This window comes from Megalobrama amblycephala, linkage group LG3, assembly GCF_018812025.1.
Source record: "Megalobrama amblycephala isolate DHTTF-2021 linkage group LG3, ASM1881202v1, whole genome shotgun sequence".
Lineage (NCBI taxonomy): Eukaryota > Metazoa > Chordata > Actinopteri > Cypriniformes > Xenocyprididae > Megalobrama > Megalobrama amblycephala.
This window is the reverse complement of record NC_063046.1, coordinates 33,312,482-33,327,077: the sequence shown is the minus strand read 5'-3', so window position 1 is coordinate 33,327,077 and position 14,596 is coordinate 33,312,482. Positions and strand designations below refer to the sequence as shown.

At 41.9% G+C, this 14,596-nt stretch overlaps 1 protein-coding gene across 2 annotated transcripts in view; it reads right to left on the bottom strand.

Moving 5' to 3' along the window:
• Positions 1-8,716: 8,716 nt before the first annotated feature.
• The window catches only part of tshz3b (teashirt zinc finger homeobox 3b), a 38,677-nt gene continuing 32,797 nt past the window's right edge, over positions 8,717-14,596 (bottom strand). For both annotated transcript variants that reach the window (XM_048185226.1, XM_048185228.1), the window contains one exon: positions 8,717-13,725. In XM_048185226.1, the coding sequence (XP_048041183.1) occupies positions 10,322-13,725 (3,404 nt within the window). In that variant the 3' untranslated portion in view covers positions 8,717-10,321. The remainder of the gene's footprint in view (positions 13,726-14,596) is intronic.

Sequence of the window (14,596 nt, the reverse complement as noted above, 5' to 3'; positions counted from 1 at the left end):
TAACAATGTGTTATGCACAAAAGCAGAAAAATGGCATTGTGAAGTCTTGAAAGTCAAGAGACACTTAGGTTTCTGACAGACTCTTGTCTAACTGTGCCATTTTTGGCTGGCAAGTCGTGCAATTCCACAACTCCAATTCTGTTCAACACTCATGTAATAAAATCACTCTCAGTATTAAGAAGGATCTTGGCATTTCTTTTTTTTTATTTCTGTGCAACAGTTTACAGCCCTCCAGGGGAAACAGAACCCAACCTATAAAAGTTCCAGCCTGGCATGAACTGAAGCCTTTCAAATGAAGACGTATGTCATGGAGTCAGAATGAGAGAAAGCTAGAGATCGAGAGATGAAGAAAAGCCGAAGTGAGAGAGGGACAACTTTTTAGTGTGTGCCGTAGATACCCTTTTAAACAAAAAGACTAATAAATTCCACCTTTCTGATGTGATACAAATGAAATTGTGAGCATGAAATTTTAGCCATTTCTTTCCCAGATGAGTGGAATGAATACAGGGTAGTTAAAGTTTAATATCCTATTATGTGTGTCTGTTTTACTCTCACTGCCCATCGGAAAGGTTACTTTTAGCTGAGTATGGAATCTTAAAGACACCTACTAGCAGTGGTGGGGACAAAAATCTTTTTTAGACCAAAATGTTCTCACGAAACCTTCTTTACACATAAACATATTTGAGTAAAACGTTGTGCTTCTATGTGTATTAATCCACATTTTTCATTCGATTCGCAGTAGTTCTCAGTTCTCAGAAATACTTCAACTATTTGCTCACATACCTTACATTAGTTTGGATAATCTCTCAATTGCTGATATTTCCTCCATATTATTCTTTATGATTAAAGTTGTTGCTAAGTGACTTGAATTTTCATCATTTTTTTTTTATAGTCACAATCAGCCAGCTGACCTTGCATTATGGTGTAATGATGCTCTTGATATAGGTACACAACATTTACATTTATGCTTTTGACAGATTATTTTATCCAAAGTGACTGAGTGCATTCAGGTTACATTTTTTTTCAGTGTGTTTGCTGGGAATCAAACCCATGTTGAGCTACTGGAATGCTGATACAACATAAACTAGTGATACCAAAGAACTTGGCTCAGTGTTGTACAGCCCTTAACTTTGCTCATGGTATGGTAGACAACACCATACAAAAAGATCAGATTGCACGAGTAGATTCAATGTAAACTATCTCACACCACGATGAGCTCACTATGTCAAATGTGTGTTCACCCCTTTCAGGAGATCAAGGATATAAATGCTCAGCATGCTTTGTTGATATTGCTGGAATAACATGATAATGGCTCAAATGTGTCCACCCTTCAGAGGCCATATGAGATTTTTAAAGGCCTCACGGCTCTGTGTAGGACGTTTGACGTACTTTCCTTTAAAAGTGCTTTCTTTAACGATGCTGAAACCCATCTTCTTGCAGCTCAAATTTTATCACTTACTATAAATCCCAAGAATGGCAGAAAGGTGCTGCTTAAAGTGAGGTACGTGGAACTTTCATGTGAATTGTGGCAGTCAGAATGCTGACTTTGACAAGCATATCAGCATGTCTCCCCGGATCCTGCATCAGAGGCGCAGTTGAAAAACATCCCGAGATCTACCTGGCCCGTCTCCTCCGTCGGGACGGAGATAGCTACGACGATGGGCTGAAATCACACCGCACTTCCCCCATCTGTGCCGAATCCTGCAGTGACAAGCATGAAAACCTGCGTAATCAAAGCGTAATTGATTATACTAATTGCCAGGGCATAATTGGATCCGACTCAATTAAAAAGCCTGAGTAATTGAAATGAATTACAAATGACGCATTTATTACCATCGGAATAAAAAAAAAAAAAAAAGCAAGCAAGCGAGAGAGAGAGACAGAGAGAGAGAGAGAGAGAGAGAGCGAAAAGCTTGCAGGGTTGGGCTTTGTCTGCAGAGCTTGGGGTCTTGATGCACCTGCAATGCTAAATCATCAGCGCCTCACTAGATAGCGCCGGGCCGGGAATGCTTTGTGCTGTTTTTGCAATTCCTCAATGCGGATTTATATCTTTTGCTTCAGGAAAGGTTGTAATATTTCACGGCGCACGGCACAGAGTGCGACTCAGTACTGTGCGGGCGTTCAGAATGAGTGCTGGAGGGGGACGGGGGGGAGGGTTGAAATACAGTATCAGCATATATTGTAATTTTATTTTGATAAGGCCACGCTTAAAAGCCGAGGAGGCTCCCATGCGCACAGAGGGCGAGCGGGTTTATTTATTTTACATATACACAAAGCCTGCGGACGCTTCCTCAGCCGTCATTAGCGATCCCTCTACGACAGGGGATATCGGCAAATGAGAACAGGTGCGCCCCTCCCCCCTCGCGATTCAACAGTAGACTTGATAACGTAAACCACTTTGCAGCCACTTCCTGAGATGCAGCATGTGTGTAGTTGGCGTCTCCCCGTGCCTGAGTGTGTATGTGCACATGAGTGCGCATTTTTTATTCTCCAGCCCTGTCAGAATTTCCTTTCAAACTCGTCTGATCGGGTCGAGTCTCATCACGCTGTCACCCGAGCTCGCTTTTCATTAGTCTGCCTCCCTCTCTCTCTCTCTCTCTTAGCCTCCCTCCCGTTCTCTATCTGTCTCTATTCGCCTAGCCAAGCAGAAGAACTCAAACACATGCGCAAATTAAATCGACATCCAAACTCACTCTCATATACAAAGCAATTTAAATGATATTCATTAGAGCGATGACAAGTCCTGATGAGGCTTCCAGGAGGAGAGCACTCCTTCAGCGCTTTCGCCGACTCCGTTTCATGCTCACCGATGCGTGATGCCCGTCGCCATACCATCACTTAAAATACAGAGAGAAGAGAAAAAGAGAAAAGAAAGAAAACACACATCCCACAACACAGAGGACTTGTCTCGAAACAGCTCCCCCTCTATCCCATCCCTTCCCTTGCACACATACACAAATTCTCTAGACCCCTTTCTGTGTCTGTCTGGCTGTTTGCCTTTTGCGCCCTGTCCAAACATCTGACCTTTCTGCTGACAGATTAAACTTCACTCTTTTTTCCTCAGAAAACATGGAAAAAGGGCGATTTTTGATGTTACTTCCTGCCTATATTTGCGTCTCTTTTTTCAGTCATTACTCTATTTATGTCCGTGGCAATTAACTGCTGTCAGCTGCTCTTAATGTATTAAAAAGGCAGGCTTTTTCTCTCTCTTTTTTATTTTACCCTTCATCCGGACGAGAGCCAATTAATTTGGGCTTTTCTCTCGGCCCTAATTAACCCCTTCAGGACTGAGATGATGGCTAATGCCACTGATTGAGGCCAAGCCTGAAATTACCCAGAATTACCCAACTGCTGTGAGCGAGAACGGAGATTACCACATGCCCATTGTTCACAGGGCGGCCATTCATTAGCTCGCTTACCCATAATTCATTAGGAGGAAAGGAACAAAATGGAGTCGATAACGTAGAGAGCGTGTTACCTACATTTCTCTTATTCGCTCCTGGCCTCCTTTCCTTTCCTCTCTCTTTGTCTGACTCAAAGCTTTGGCAGACATGAGAGCCTGATGTTGTAATCAATATATGTGAGCTGACGTGAGTCTGGACATGCGTGTTAATTAAGCAGCTTGTGGGTGGAAATAATTTGAGTGTGATAATGAGTTTTGAGAGGGGACTCGAACAAGATAACTGTCTTTGGAGTCCAGCCACTGACATGCAGCGCTGTCTAACAAGCCCCGCCCACTTTTCTCGGCCAATGCTGTTAGACAGGTAGATAGCAATCAACCAATCACAAACAAGATTCATGTTAACGTGTTCTCAGCTTTTGTGTGGGGATTTAGGAGTGCAGCTGTTAACTAACTCAGATTGTGCATATGATCAAGTCAAATGGTTGGAAGTATCATCTTTAAAGTCCACATAAATCAGGCTAAAATATTATCTATTAATAGATAATAATAGAGATTATCTATTAATAAATTAATTAAAATATATAATAAATAAATATATAAAATTTATATTTTTCTAAAATACAAATAACATACATATACAACTTTTTTTAAAACTTTTTCTGTTGCTTATTAACTTAAGTATTCACACATATTCACGTGTAGTGTTTTTTATTGTTGTTGTTCAGAACATGATGGGGAAGAGAAAACACCCTCGGGCTGATCACCACCCCTGCCATTTCACAAAATAAGACAGTCTCTATAATTTGGTCATGTTGACCTCTTAATTCTGTTACTCTATTAGAGGTGGGGGTAAAATTTAATTTGTGTGTGTATGTGTTTATGGAACAGTGAGGGGTGTTCAGGTTAAATGGTGCTAAGCACTTTCCCTTATCACCCCGCTTTAGAAGATTCACCTCTGACCTTTCTGAGAGGTCTTCTTTATTCTGAGCCCCAGGGCAACAAACCCTCCGACATCAGCAAGCCAAACAGAGACAATCACCTCACATCACTTCCCTGACTGCCCTCAAGCGACACTCACAGAGCTTTCCTTTCCTTTCCTTTCCTTTCCTTTCCTTTCCTTTCCTTTCCTTTCCTTTCCTTTCCTTTCCTTTCCTTTCCTTTCCTTTCCTTTCCTTTCCTTTCCTTTCCTTTCCTATCCTATCCTATCCTATCCTATCCTATCCTATCCTATCCTATCCTATCCTATCCTATGTAGAGATTGAATTCAACTTTTGTAGCCTTCCCTTTCCAAACTGAACCAAACCAAACCAAAGAATAAATTAACAAACAATATGAAAGGTAACACTTTACATTAAGGTTCCCTTTGTAAAGGGTTTATAAAGGTGTTTGTTAATAACTAATAACTCAATTTACAAATGCATTATAAGTCATTGATAAGCAGTTATAACTGCATGAATAACTTTAACATAATACCTGCCAAATAGTGAGCCATTTTTAACTTGCGTGTTATAAATGCTTAATAAATGTATTTATTCACACATATTTTACTCAGAACCAGATTTCGGGTTATTTCATGATGCAGCAAAAATATACTGTTATGGTAAGCCTGAAGGGTGATTTATTTGTGGTTTTCTCAATAATATCTCATGACTTATGACACTTTTCTCAGTGTTTCTCATCAGACTTTACTCTGTGCATTACCCATGATACTCTGCAAAATGGCCATGATGCCTATTCAGTAAGCTAACCCAACTAGGATACAAAGAACATGTGTCAATGTTTTTAATTCATATTTTCTTAATCAATATGTATATTAATATATTAACCAACCATCCCCAACACAGAAAAACATTTTTAAACAAATTCAATAGTTCAATAGAAACTTTAAACTTTTTCTATATTCTTTAGTTTTGTGAATTACTTTCTGCTGAATTTTACTTGGAAACGCTGAGAAGCAGAGGTTGTGGATACATTCAACTTCTGTAGCTTGCCATTCACCCCCATCAATTGGTCAAAGGTCAGAGGTGAGTGACAGGACAAGAGGGCCATGTCAGAGCCATGTTTATTTAACTCTTCAACCAATGATGATGTCACCACATTAGTGACAATGATAAAGACATACAGATGCAAACTGGCCATTGATTTTTTTTTTTTTTTTTTACTTTGCCTGACCTAAACATTCTAATTTAATTTCATTCTGAGTGTATAATTTCATAAGTATTATGTGAAGTATGCGACCCTTTCATATTCACACAACATTTAGCCTACTAACGGCTCGGTGGCATCTAAATACCATGAACACACTGTACTGAGCATGGCAACATTTAAAATGCATAATTTCAGTTTGTCTCTGGGGCATAGGTGCAGTGCAAACAGAAGTAATGCTGTTCTGAAAGCTAATTAAAATGAATTAGTATATAAATGAAAACATGGTGCAGGCATCAGCAACTCCCAACCATCTCAGACAGATTTTATTGTGTTACATGTGTTAAAAGATTCACCCTCAGTGTCTTTTATATGCATTTTATAGTGGCTTTTTTCATTCATCTGTGTTGGTGGGCTTTAACGTCTGCTGTTTGTGATGAATACTGAGGCATATGTGTGCATCTGTATTGTTGCAACTAACTGCTTTTGCACTGTAGATAATTCTTCCCCCCGGTGTGTTTGTCTCATAGACACGCAGGCCCACGTGGGAATGTGAGCGGGTTAGGAGGGAGTGAGTGTGCGTTCACTGAGACCTTATTACCTCTTCCTGCGTGGAGTGTGTTGTGTCTTGAGTGATTGGTGATCACATTTGTAATGGCACACTGCTGCACAACGCCATTATGCCCTTTGTCATCTTACTGAGCCACTGACAGCCAACCGGCTCTTGGAGACAAGAGGTATAAATGACAAACACATACACACACAACCATGTATGTGAGATGATTCTGAGACTACAGGTGCTTTTAAGTAGGCATTAAACTCTCTCTAGCTCCTAGTTCCCTAATATGTGTGGCATATTGATTTCTTGTGCAAAGAACCATTCAAGCCCCATTTAAGATTTCTATCCTGCAAGTAGCCAGGAGCACACCAAGGCCCCGTAAATTAGGGAAATCGCACATTCATCACGCGCATTATTTTAAGATACTTTGGGAACGTGACAGCTCGAAAATCTATGGTGGTGCATTACAAAATGCTACGACGCCTCCTGTTCTTTCTCTCCATTACTCCTTGGGGTAATATTGGGGTCACTGGGACACACCCATGATTTAAAACCCATGTTTTTTTGTGGTAATATCCGTTTTTTTCCACATCCATGTGTGTGTGTATATTGTTGGCGCACCAGCGTGTGATTGAGAGAATTTATAAGGTGCTCTAAATTAGCATTTGTAATGGGAGTGCTTCCAAGGTGAGATTGCAGATGGTAAGTGAATTACAGTGCATGTAAATTACACAGGTTAAGAGAGACAGCTCGCCTCAAAGGCGTCAACAGACAAAGTGAAGCCTTGGGTCAGCGCAGCAGTGAATCAATCAGGCCCGATTGTCGAGGAGTGGATGCACGTTGCCTCCATCATTGTAATTTGCTATGGCGGGACGCGCCGGTGCCCGCTTGTTGTAAAGACCTACTGAAAACTGTCTGCGTGTGTTTGTTTGCGATAGTGCGAACACAGATACATTTCCGCCGCCACCATGCGTAATCCGCAATTTCGTTTATCTGAAAAGTCCAGCAATACATAAAGTCCCTCAGTAGCTCAATAGCATTACAACACAGCATTCATTTGTGTTGGAGAGGGCTGGTTCGAGAGTTTCACTGAGCTTTAGACACTCTGGTCTTTTGTAGTGGTGCAATGGAGATAACGCCTCCAATGTGTGGTTCGCTCCCGCACACGTAAACCTCTCATTCTGAGCAGATTATGTATACAGACCAATTACGCTCCTCACATCCTGGGAAATATACTCATTGTTGAGGTATTTAGGCACAAAGCAATTATGTGGGCCTTTTCTACACAAACATACCTTTGGCTGTGCATGTGTGTGTGTCTGTTTACAATTTGTTTACTCCTCGTCGTGAACTGGGTCAAATTCAAAGCGCAACGCAATTTTGAGACCGATACGGCACACACGGTGTCCTGTACACGGATATCATTTAAAGCTCGAGTAACTTTTAAAAGATGCCATTAGCATCAGGGTGGAGTGGGATATTGTTTATTTGTGTGTGTGGGAGTGTGTAGGCATTTCTTGATAGTTAAATGTCTCCATGTATAGTTGTTTTCAACCTTAATAACCCCAAGTTTGGTGGCTCACCAGGCTGGGAGAGAGGAGAGAAAATGGCTTTCAATTTCACGCACATTTTCTTTGCGACTAATGAGCACCTTAAATATGGCGCCAGACTTCAGGGAAGCTTGTGAAGGCTGACATTTTCACACACAGCAGCACCTTGTCACCACACATGATGTCCCCTCTACCTGGCTCCTGACGTCTTTGAGTGTGTATGCATGCTGAATGCTTTCTGACACATCTGATGAGGAACATATTCGGTAACTAAACAGAGTAAACCATTTTTGAGAGAGTGTCCCACCATTATGAGATATTTCTTATACATGCCCCTACTTCCACTGATCTGCTCAGAAAGGTTCTTTCTCACACACATACACAAACACCAAGCCAGGAATCAGCACATACAGTATGTCATTTACATTTTCTTTCAGTGCAGTCTAGGTTAAAGCAGAATTTTGTAGTCAAACTCTAAATGCGATTCTGTTGTCATCCTGGATGAGGCCCAAACGAATTTGTCCCTGCAAAATGGGAACCTGAGCTAATTACAACAGTGAAAATGGTGAAAAAGAGACAGTTAATGCCAAAGCAATTATCTGCTACATTCCTTTGTAGATAGGGAATGGTGCATCGCTCTTCACACCGCCTGATGCTTCCCTAGTTAAACCATATTAGGAGACGTTGTGAGCCGATGTGTCACCAGGCAGGGAATTAGATGAGAGGAGTGATGGGATAGATCTGCCAAAAATATATGACACCACTAAAGTCTGCTGCATCAGAGATAAACACTTAATGTTTGTGAGAGCAGCAGCAAAGGTCTATGCTATAGTGCGCGCGCACACACACACGCACGCACGCACGCACGGACGCACACACGCCACCTGGCTGATTTTAATATGCTCATGCCAGTCAGAGGTCCGGTGGTCTACCCCTACTGCCACACAAACGTCTTTCCACACACTTGTCGACTGCTATTTAACTGACAGCAGTTCTCTTTAATCTGCTCATTTCTTATCCCCCGGCGCCCGACAGACTTGTGAGCCACGACACATCAAGTTATTGCAAAAAACCAAAACAATTTCAATTTAATGCTGCAGTAGAAAAAAGGTTATATGAAGTCATATAATGAGTGCTTCATTGTCAACAACAACAAAAAAGAAACACAGCACAGAATGCATAACAGTGCCTGTGCTGTTAACATGCCAATATTTTACACATAAGATTTCCATTCACTGGCAGCTGTCAGTTACTTCAGTAAATTAACTGCCAAAACGTAGCAGAACTGTCAATTGGAGGTAAGGTAACCATGGTTACCTTTCATATCCCCAAAAATGATGAAGCTGCAGTGTGATTTTATGGAGGAATAATTAGACAGAACAACAAAATAAAAGATACCAATCAAAAAGGCATTCTACAATATGAAACAACAACCAATAGTGTTTATAAATAAAAGGTTACATTGTGGAATTCCTCCTTACATTATAAAGTAGCATCTTTTTATACAACCATTTAAGTGAAATGATGGAACAAGTACTGTCTTGTACAAGAAGTTTAACCCTTTGAGCACGAGGTGGAAATAAAACGTGATTTTTTTTTTCTTCTCATTTTCATAACTTCTGATTAAATAACATATTTATAAAACTATTGTGCAAAACAATTTCATTAATGTCTTCATATATTGTGCACCAGTAGATAGTCATACTCATCTTAAATTAAAAAATATAAAATGATGCATAATTTAGACAGAAATTAGTTTATGTATTTATGTACACATTTTTACACTGACCTGAATTCATAAAGGCCCCTGATTTGAGCAAACTAAAAAACTGCTATTTTGGATTCACATATATTTCTGCACTGCAAGCTGTATAAGAGGTGATATACCAGACGATGTGACTTTTAGTGGGTAGACAAAATACCCTTGGAATTTGCCCACTCAAATACATATCACCTTGGTAATTTCCAATCTCTAATTTCTCTGTTTTTATATATATATATAGTTCACTTTTTTTTGGAGGGGGGGGGGTGTAAATATAGAAGTATTTAGGCGTACTCAGAGGGTTAAATTTTTCAGCATACTTAGGTCACGTAAAAAAAGAAAAAGAAAAAGAAAGAAAGAAAGAAAGAAAGAAAGAAAGAGGGGAAAAAGCAGAAGAGAGGAGTAAAGAGAGAGAAAGAAAAGCCCAGATTTAGTTATCAAATATTGAACTAAACCATTTCATTAATGCATGCAGCTTACTGCATCTCAAGGATGCTAAAAATAAAAAATAAAAATAAAAAATCAATTTACACAACTTTCAAATACATACAACTTCATTTTAAGTCTTTTTTATTTACCTTCATATTTTACCAGTGACCTCTTCACTCAGCACTGCACAGTTAGAAAATTATCAATTGTCACCATTTTCTCTGATTTCCATTGTGAACTAAAAATGCAGAAAATTAATGTCTCTAGGGCCGAATGAGTGTTCCCCAGAGGAAAACTCCAAATGATGTGCCAAAACTAAACAGCAGTTTTCTGGCATCTATGTGCAGTTAGTTCTTCGTTAATTACTTTTAGTTCTTTTAATATTTTTTCCCTTAAGAAATGTTAGTCAGAAGGCTTGAAAAAAGGACAGGAGATAAAGAGATGAGAGACAGAGTTTTTGTCCTTGGCCATCGCTAAGGTTTCTCAAGTTCACTAACATACATAAGATGGTCCTCGGGGGATTTACCATGGGTCTTACTCAGATGGAGCTTGACAGCATGCTTGCTGGCAAAAGTCCGGTTACACAGTTTACACTGATATGAGGTGCCATTTGCTTCCTCATCTGGGGAAGGGGAGGGGGAAAGTGAATGAGGACTGGGGTTGGGGATAGAATGGGCCAAAGAATGTGCTTGGGCTGAAAGCAGTTTCTCAGAGAGCCCCTTGGTGTGGCGTGAAATCTGGCTAATAAGATGCTCTCCAGACAACTTAGCCAAGTCCCTGAGCCGGAAGCCCAGATGTGACTCAAGATGGCTGACGTAGGTAGAGGGGGAACGGATCTGTGATGCACAGTCACTGCAGAAGAAGACAGGGTGGCCAGAGTCTAGATTTTTCAAGAACTTTGTGCCACCTGTCCGCCTCAGCTGGTATTTGACGTTTGCCAGCCAGTGACTGATGGTGGTCATTGAGAGGCCAGTAAAGCGAGAAATATGCATGCGCTCCTGTGGACTGAGATCTGACATAATGTACTTGCCATCACCCGTTTGCCGCAAACTGGAGGCAAACTGTGCCTGAAGGATAAGTAGATGCTGAGGATTCCAGTTGGACTGACGCCCCTTTCGTTTCTGAGCAGGAGAGATCTCCTCTGATTCCTCTGGAGTCGATCCATCTATATCCGAGCGCTCTGAAAGACTTGTTGGTGTTGAGGATTTGGACGCATGGCTCTCTGTTAGGTTGCGCAGCATATCAGAGATGTCAGAAAGGGCATTTTCACGCAGAGGTGAGTTGGACATGAAGGAAACCACAGCAGATGAGGCTTTGGCCATGGTGATGGTTGACGATGGTGAAATTGAGGTGGGAGTTGAGGTGGAGGAGGACAGGGCAGCAGATCCCAGGGAGTTGCTCTTATCGCTCTTTCCTTTGGTCAGATCAATAGGCTGGTCATTGTTGATGTGGTAGAAATAGCGGTCTAGATGTTCATTGGTTTTTTTGGTCTGAGATGGAGTGGAGGCAGCTACAGCTGCCTTCTCTGCCAGGCTGTTGCTCATCTTGAAGAGCATGCTCATGGGGTCAAGAGACGGCAGGGCAGGTTTGGCAGCTTTGCCTAGGTGAACATTCATGACAGACTGAAGCGCACTTAAAGGGTTGACAAATGGCTGCTCTGGAGGATGGTCGGTTATAATAGCAGTGCTGCTGCATAAGGTAGACACAGGGGTTTTGACAACATGGTCAGTGCCATTCTCCAGAGACTCTTTTGTGAGAGCGTCACCATTTGAATCTTTGTGAGTATTTCCACCCCCATTAGTCTCAGGGGTTTTGGCTCCTCTCCTTTCCTTGGGGGACTCCCCTCTGGCAGATTCCCCTGCATCGCTACTGCAAGGAGAAGGTGTGGTTCGTCTAAGTGGGGAGGACCTGGCTCCAGGATCCCTCATTTTCTCCTCTACTTTGGCCACTTTTTCTGTGACTTTTTTGACTAGCTCCTCCATGGCATGGAAGTTGTTTTTGGGCAAAGGGGATGTTTGGCAACTAGGTGGAGAAATAAGAGGTTGTATTTTGGTAGGAGACAGGATCTCTTCTCCAGAAAACATATACTTCAGAGGAGAACTTTTCCCTGAGTTGCGCAGGGACAGTTTCATAATGTTGGGAAGCTGGTAGGCAGCGTGAATACTGGGGTAGCCTCCCCAGCTGGGTGTGCCATTCTGTGCTTTGTTGATGGCAGATGTTACTGTATTCTCAAGAGACTTTAATATGTCAAAACCCCCCTTAGGGCTTTCTTCAAGATCTTCCTCTGTCAAATATGGGTATTTGGATGAAACTTCAAACTTCTCATCGGTTTCGCTTTCTGTTGCCTTCTTGTCTTTGCTATTATTTGTCTCCTTGGTACATTCCACTTCCTTCTCCTCCTTTTTGATCTCCATGGGTGTGATGGCAGGGGAGATACTAGGGGGAGGAGGTGCAGGTGGTGGTGGAGAAAATGCGGTGGCAGCCAGTGGCACTGACTGTACCTTGTCTTCATTGGTAGGTACGGTGTTAGGAGCTGTTGTGGACATTGACTCCATGATAGGTTTGCCTTTCTTGATGGCAGAGTTAGTGACCTTGATGAAGTGTCCTGTGACCATCATATGGGCCGTCAGCTCCTGCAGTGTATCATGTGAACTTCCACACTCCATGCATTTCAGGATCTGGGATTTCCGTGACTCAAACTGCCACGCATAACTTGCACCGTTCTGATGTCCATACCGATTGTTGGGTGTGATGTAGGGATTGGGGGTCTTTTGTAGAAGGTCATTGGGGTCAGATAAAGAAGGCTTGGGGGTGCCACCATTGGAATCTGGTGAGCTGGGGAGTTCTAGCTCAATAGGGGCTCTTTTACGAGCTGAGGAGATAATCTTGGCTGCCACAGGAGTTACAGGTTCCTTAAGAGGCACTTTCTGGTAGTGTTTTGTCTTGATCATGTGAACACTAAGGTCCTGCAGTGACTCAAAGGAATGTCCACAGTACATGCACTTAAGAACTTTCTGAGCATCCTCTTTTCCTTCCATCTCCAGGAGGGAACGCTTGCGAGGCTTTGACCAGCGCTTGGCACCTTCACTGTCTGTCTCATGGTTGTCATCCCGGTAGTGGCCCGTCTCATTCATGTGCACGGTGAGCTCGACCAGAGTGTCATAGGCAGCACTGCAGTCTTTGCACCGGAACTTGCTTGCACCAGTGAAGATAGAGCCATAAAGTTTGGTGCTCTGCCGATAAAGCTGCACAGTACTGAAGAGATTTGGCTCAGAGGCTGGGTGCAGGAGTCTACTCTGGTTCTGTGAAACATTCTGCAAGGTCTTGGCCATGGCTGTCTGGTGCCAGTCGTAACCGCCACTACCACAGCTACTGCTGCTGCTACTACTGCTGCTGCTACTACTGTGGCTACGTGGGGGCTTTTCTGCTGGTTGCTGAGACATATTCAAGTTCAGCGATGACCAGTAAGAGTTGGTCAGGAAGCTAGTGTAGATAGCTTTCATCTGCTCCAGGCTGTCTGGCCCTAACTGTGTCGCCTCCTCACTGCTTGGTGTGGCCGTTGTCGTCATCATCATTGATGAAGTTGAAGAAAGAGAGGTGAGGGGCTCCTTGGCTGAGCTATCTTCTTCGTTCTTCACTGAGGCACTCTCAAAGTCTGACATGCGGTCACTGGATTCACTCAGGTGTGACTCGCTATCCATCTCATGGCTGGAGAAATCGGCTGGTGGAGAGTCATGAAAGCCTGGCCTGTCTTTAAGGAGTAAGTCCTTGTCCTGGCACACATACTTCATGGCAGGTTCCTCCTCCACAGCGGAATCCTCTCCTTCAACATCCTCATCTAGTAAGGCAGCCTCCTTTAGCTCCTCTGGGACATATGCTGCAGTTAAAAAAGAGATAAAAGAAACAAAAAGAAAAGACATGTTATCACATTGTCCAATGATGAAGATTTGACACATTGCATTCCTACAGTGCCTTGTATGGTGGATAGACAGCTGATGAAATGTCAGGCATCAGTGTGTTTTCTCCAGTAGTGAAAAACAATCAGTCAGACTTTTTTATATTATAAAGTGTTGCAGTAATTCCTTCTCTGCTTTCCAATTGCATTACATTGCCACATGGAATGAAGTTATGTTTTTCTTTTCCTTTCTGAAAAGAAAGTGTGGCAAAAAAAGAGACGTTAAAAGAATGGAAAAAATGACTGTTCAAACCGAAGTTGCCACCTTATTCTTCTCAAGGGGCAACAGCTTGAAATTAAAACTAAATTTGAAATTAATGAAGCACATTCTGGAGGTGGCATTCGTTTCTAAAGTAATAAATTACTTGTATCAACCTCAGAGACAGCAGTTCCTGTCTGTCAATTAATATGTCTTACGCTTCTTCAGCAGCACCTAATGCATTCTCAAACAGACACACTCGCCATTTAAATTAAGAAAGCATTCTCTCTCATTACACAGCAAAGTGTTGCCTGCTTGTAAATAAAAAAAAAATATTGTATGTATGACGTTTCCTACATTAAAATCCCTGCACCAAACACATTTATGTCAATTAAGAAAGATTAGAAAGTTGAAAATTATTTACAGTTTAGCCTGGAGAACACAAATGCTCATGAAAAACATGGTCATGTTTTGTGCAAGCCAGTCTGAAAAATAAGAAACTAAAATATACTCTTTTTAATTTCCAGTGCAAGTGATGCAGAATGAAAGGCAGAAAAAGAGAAAGAGACACAGAGAGAAATGTAATGCACTGAA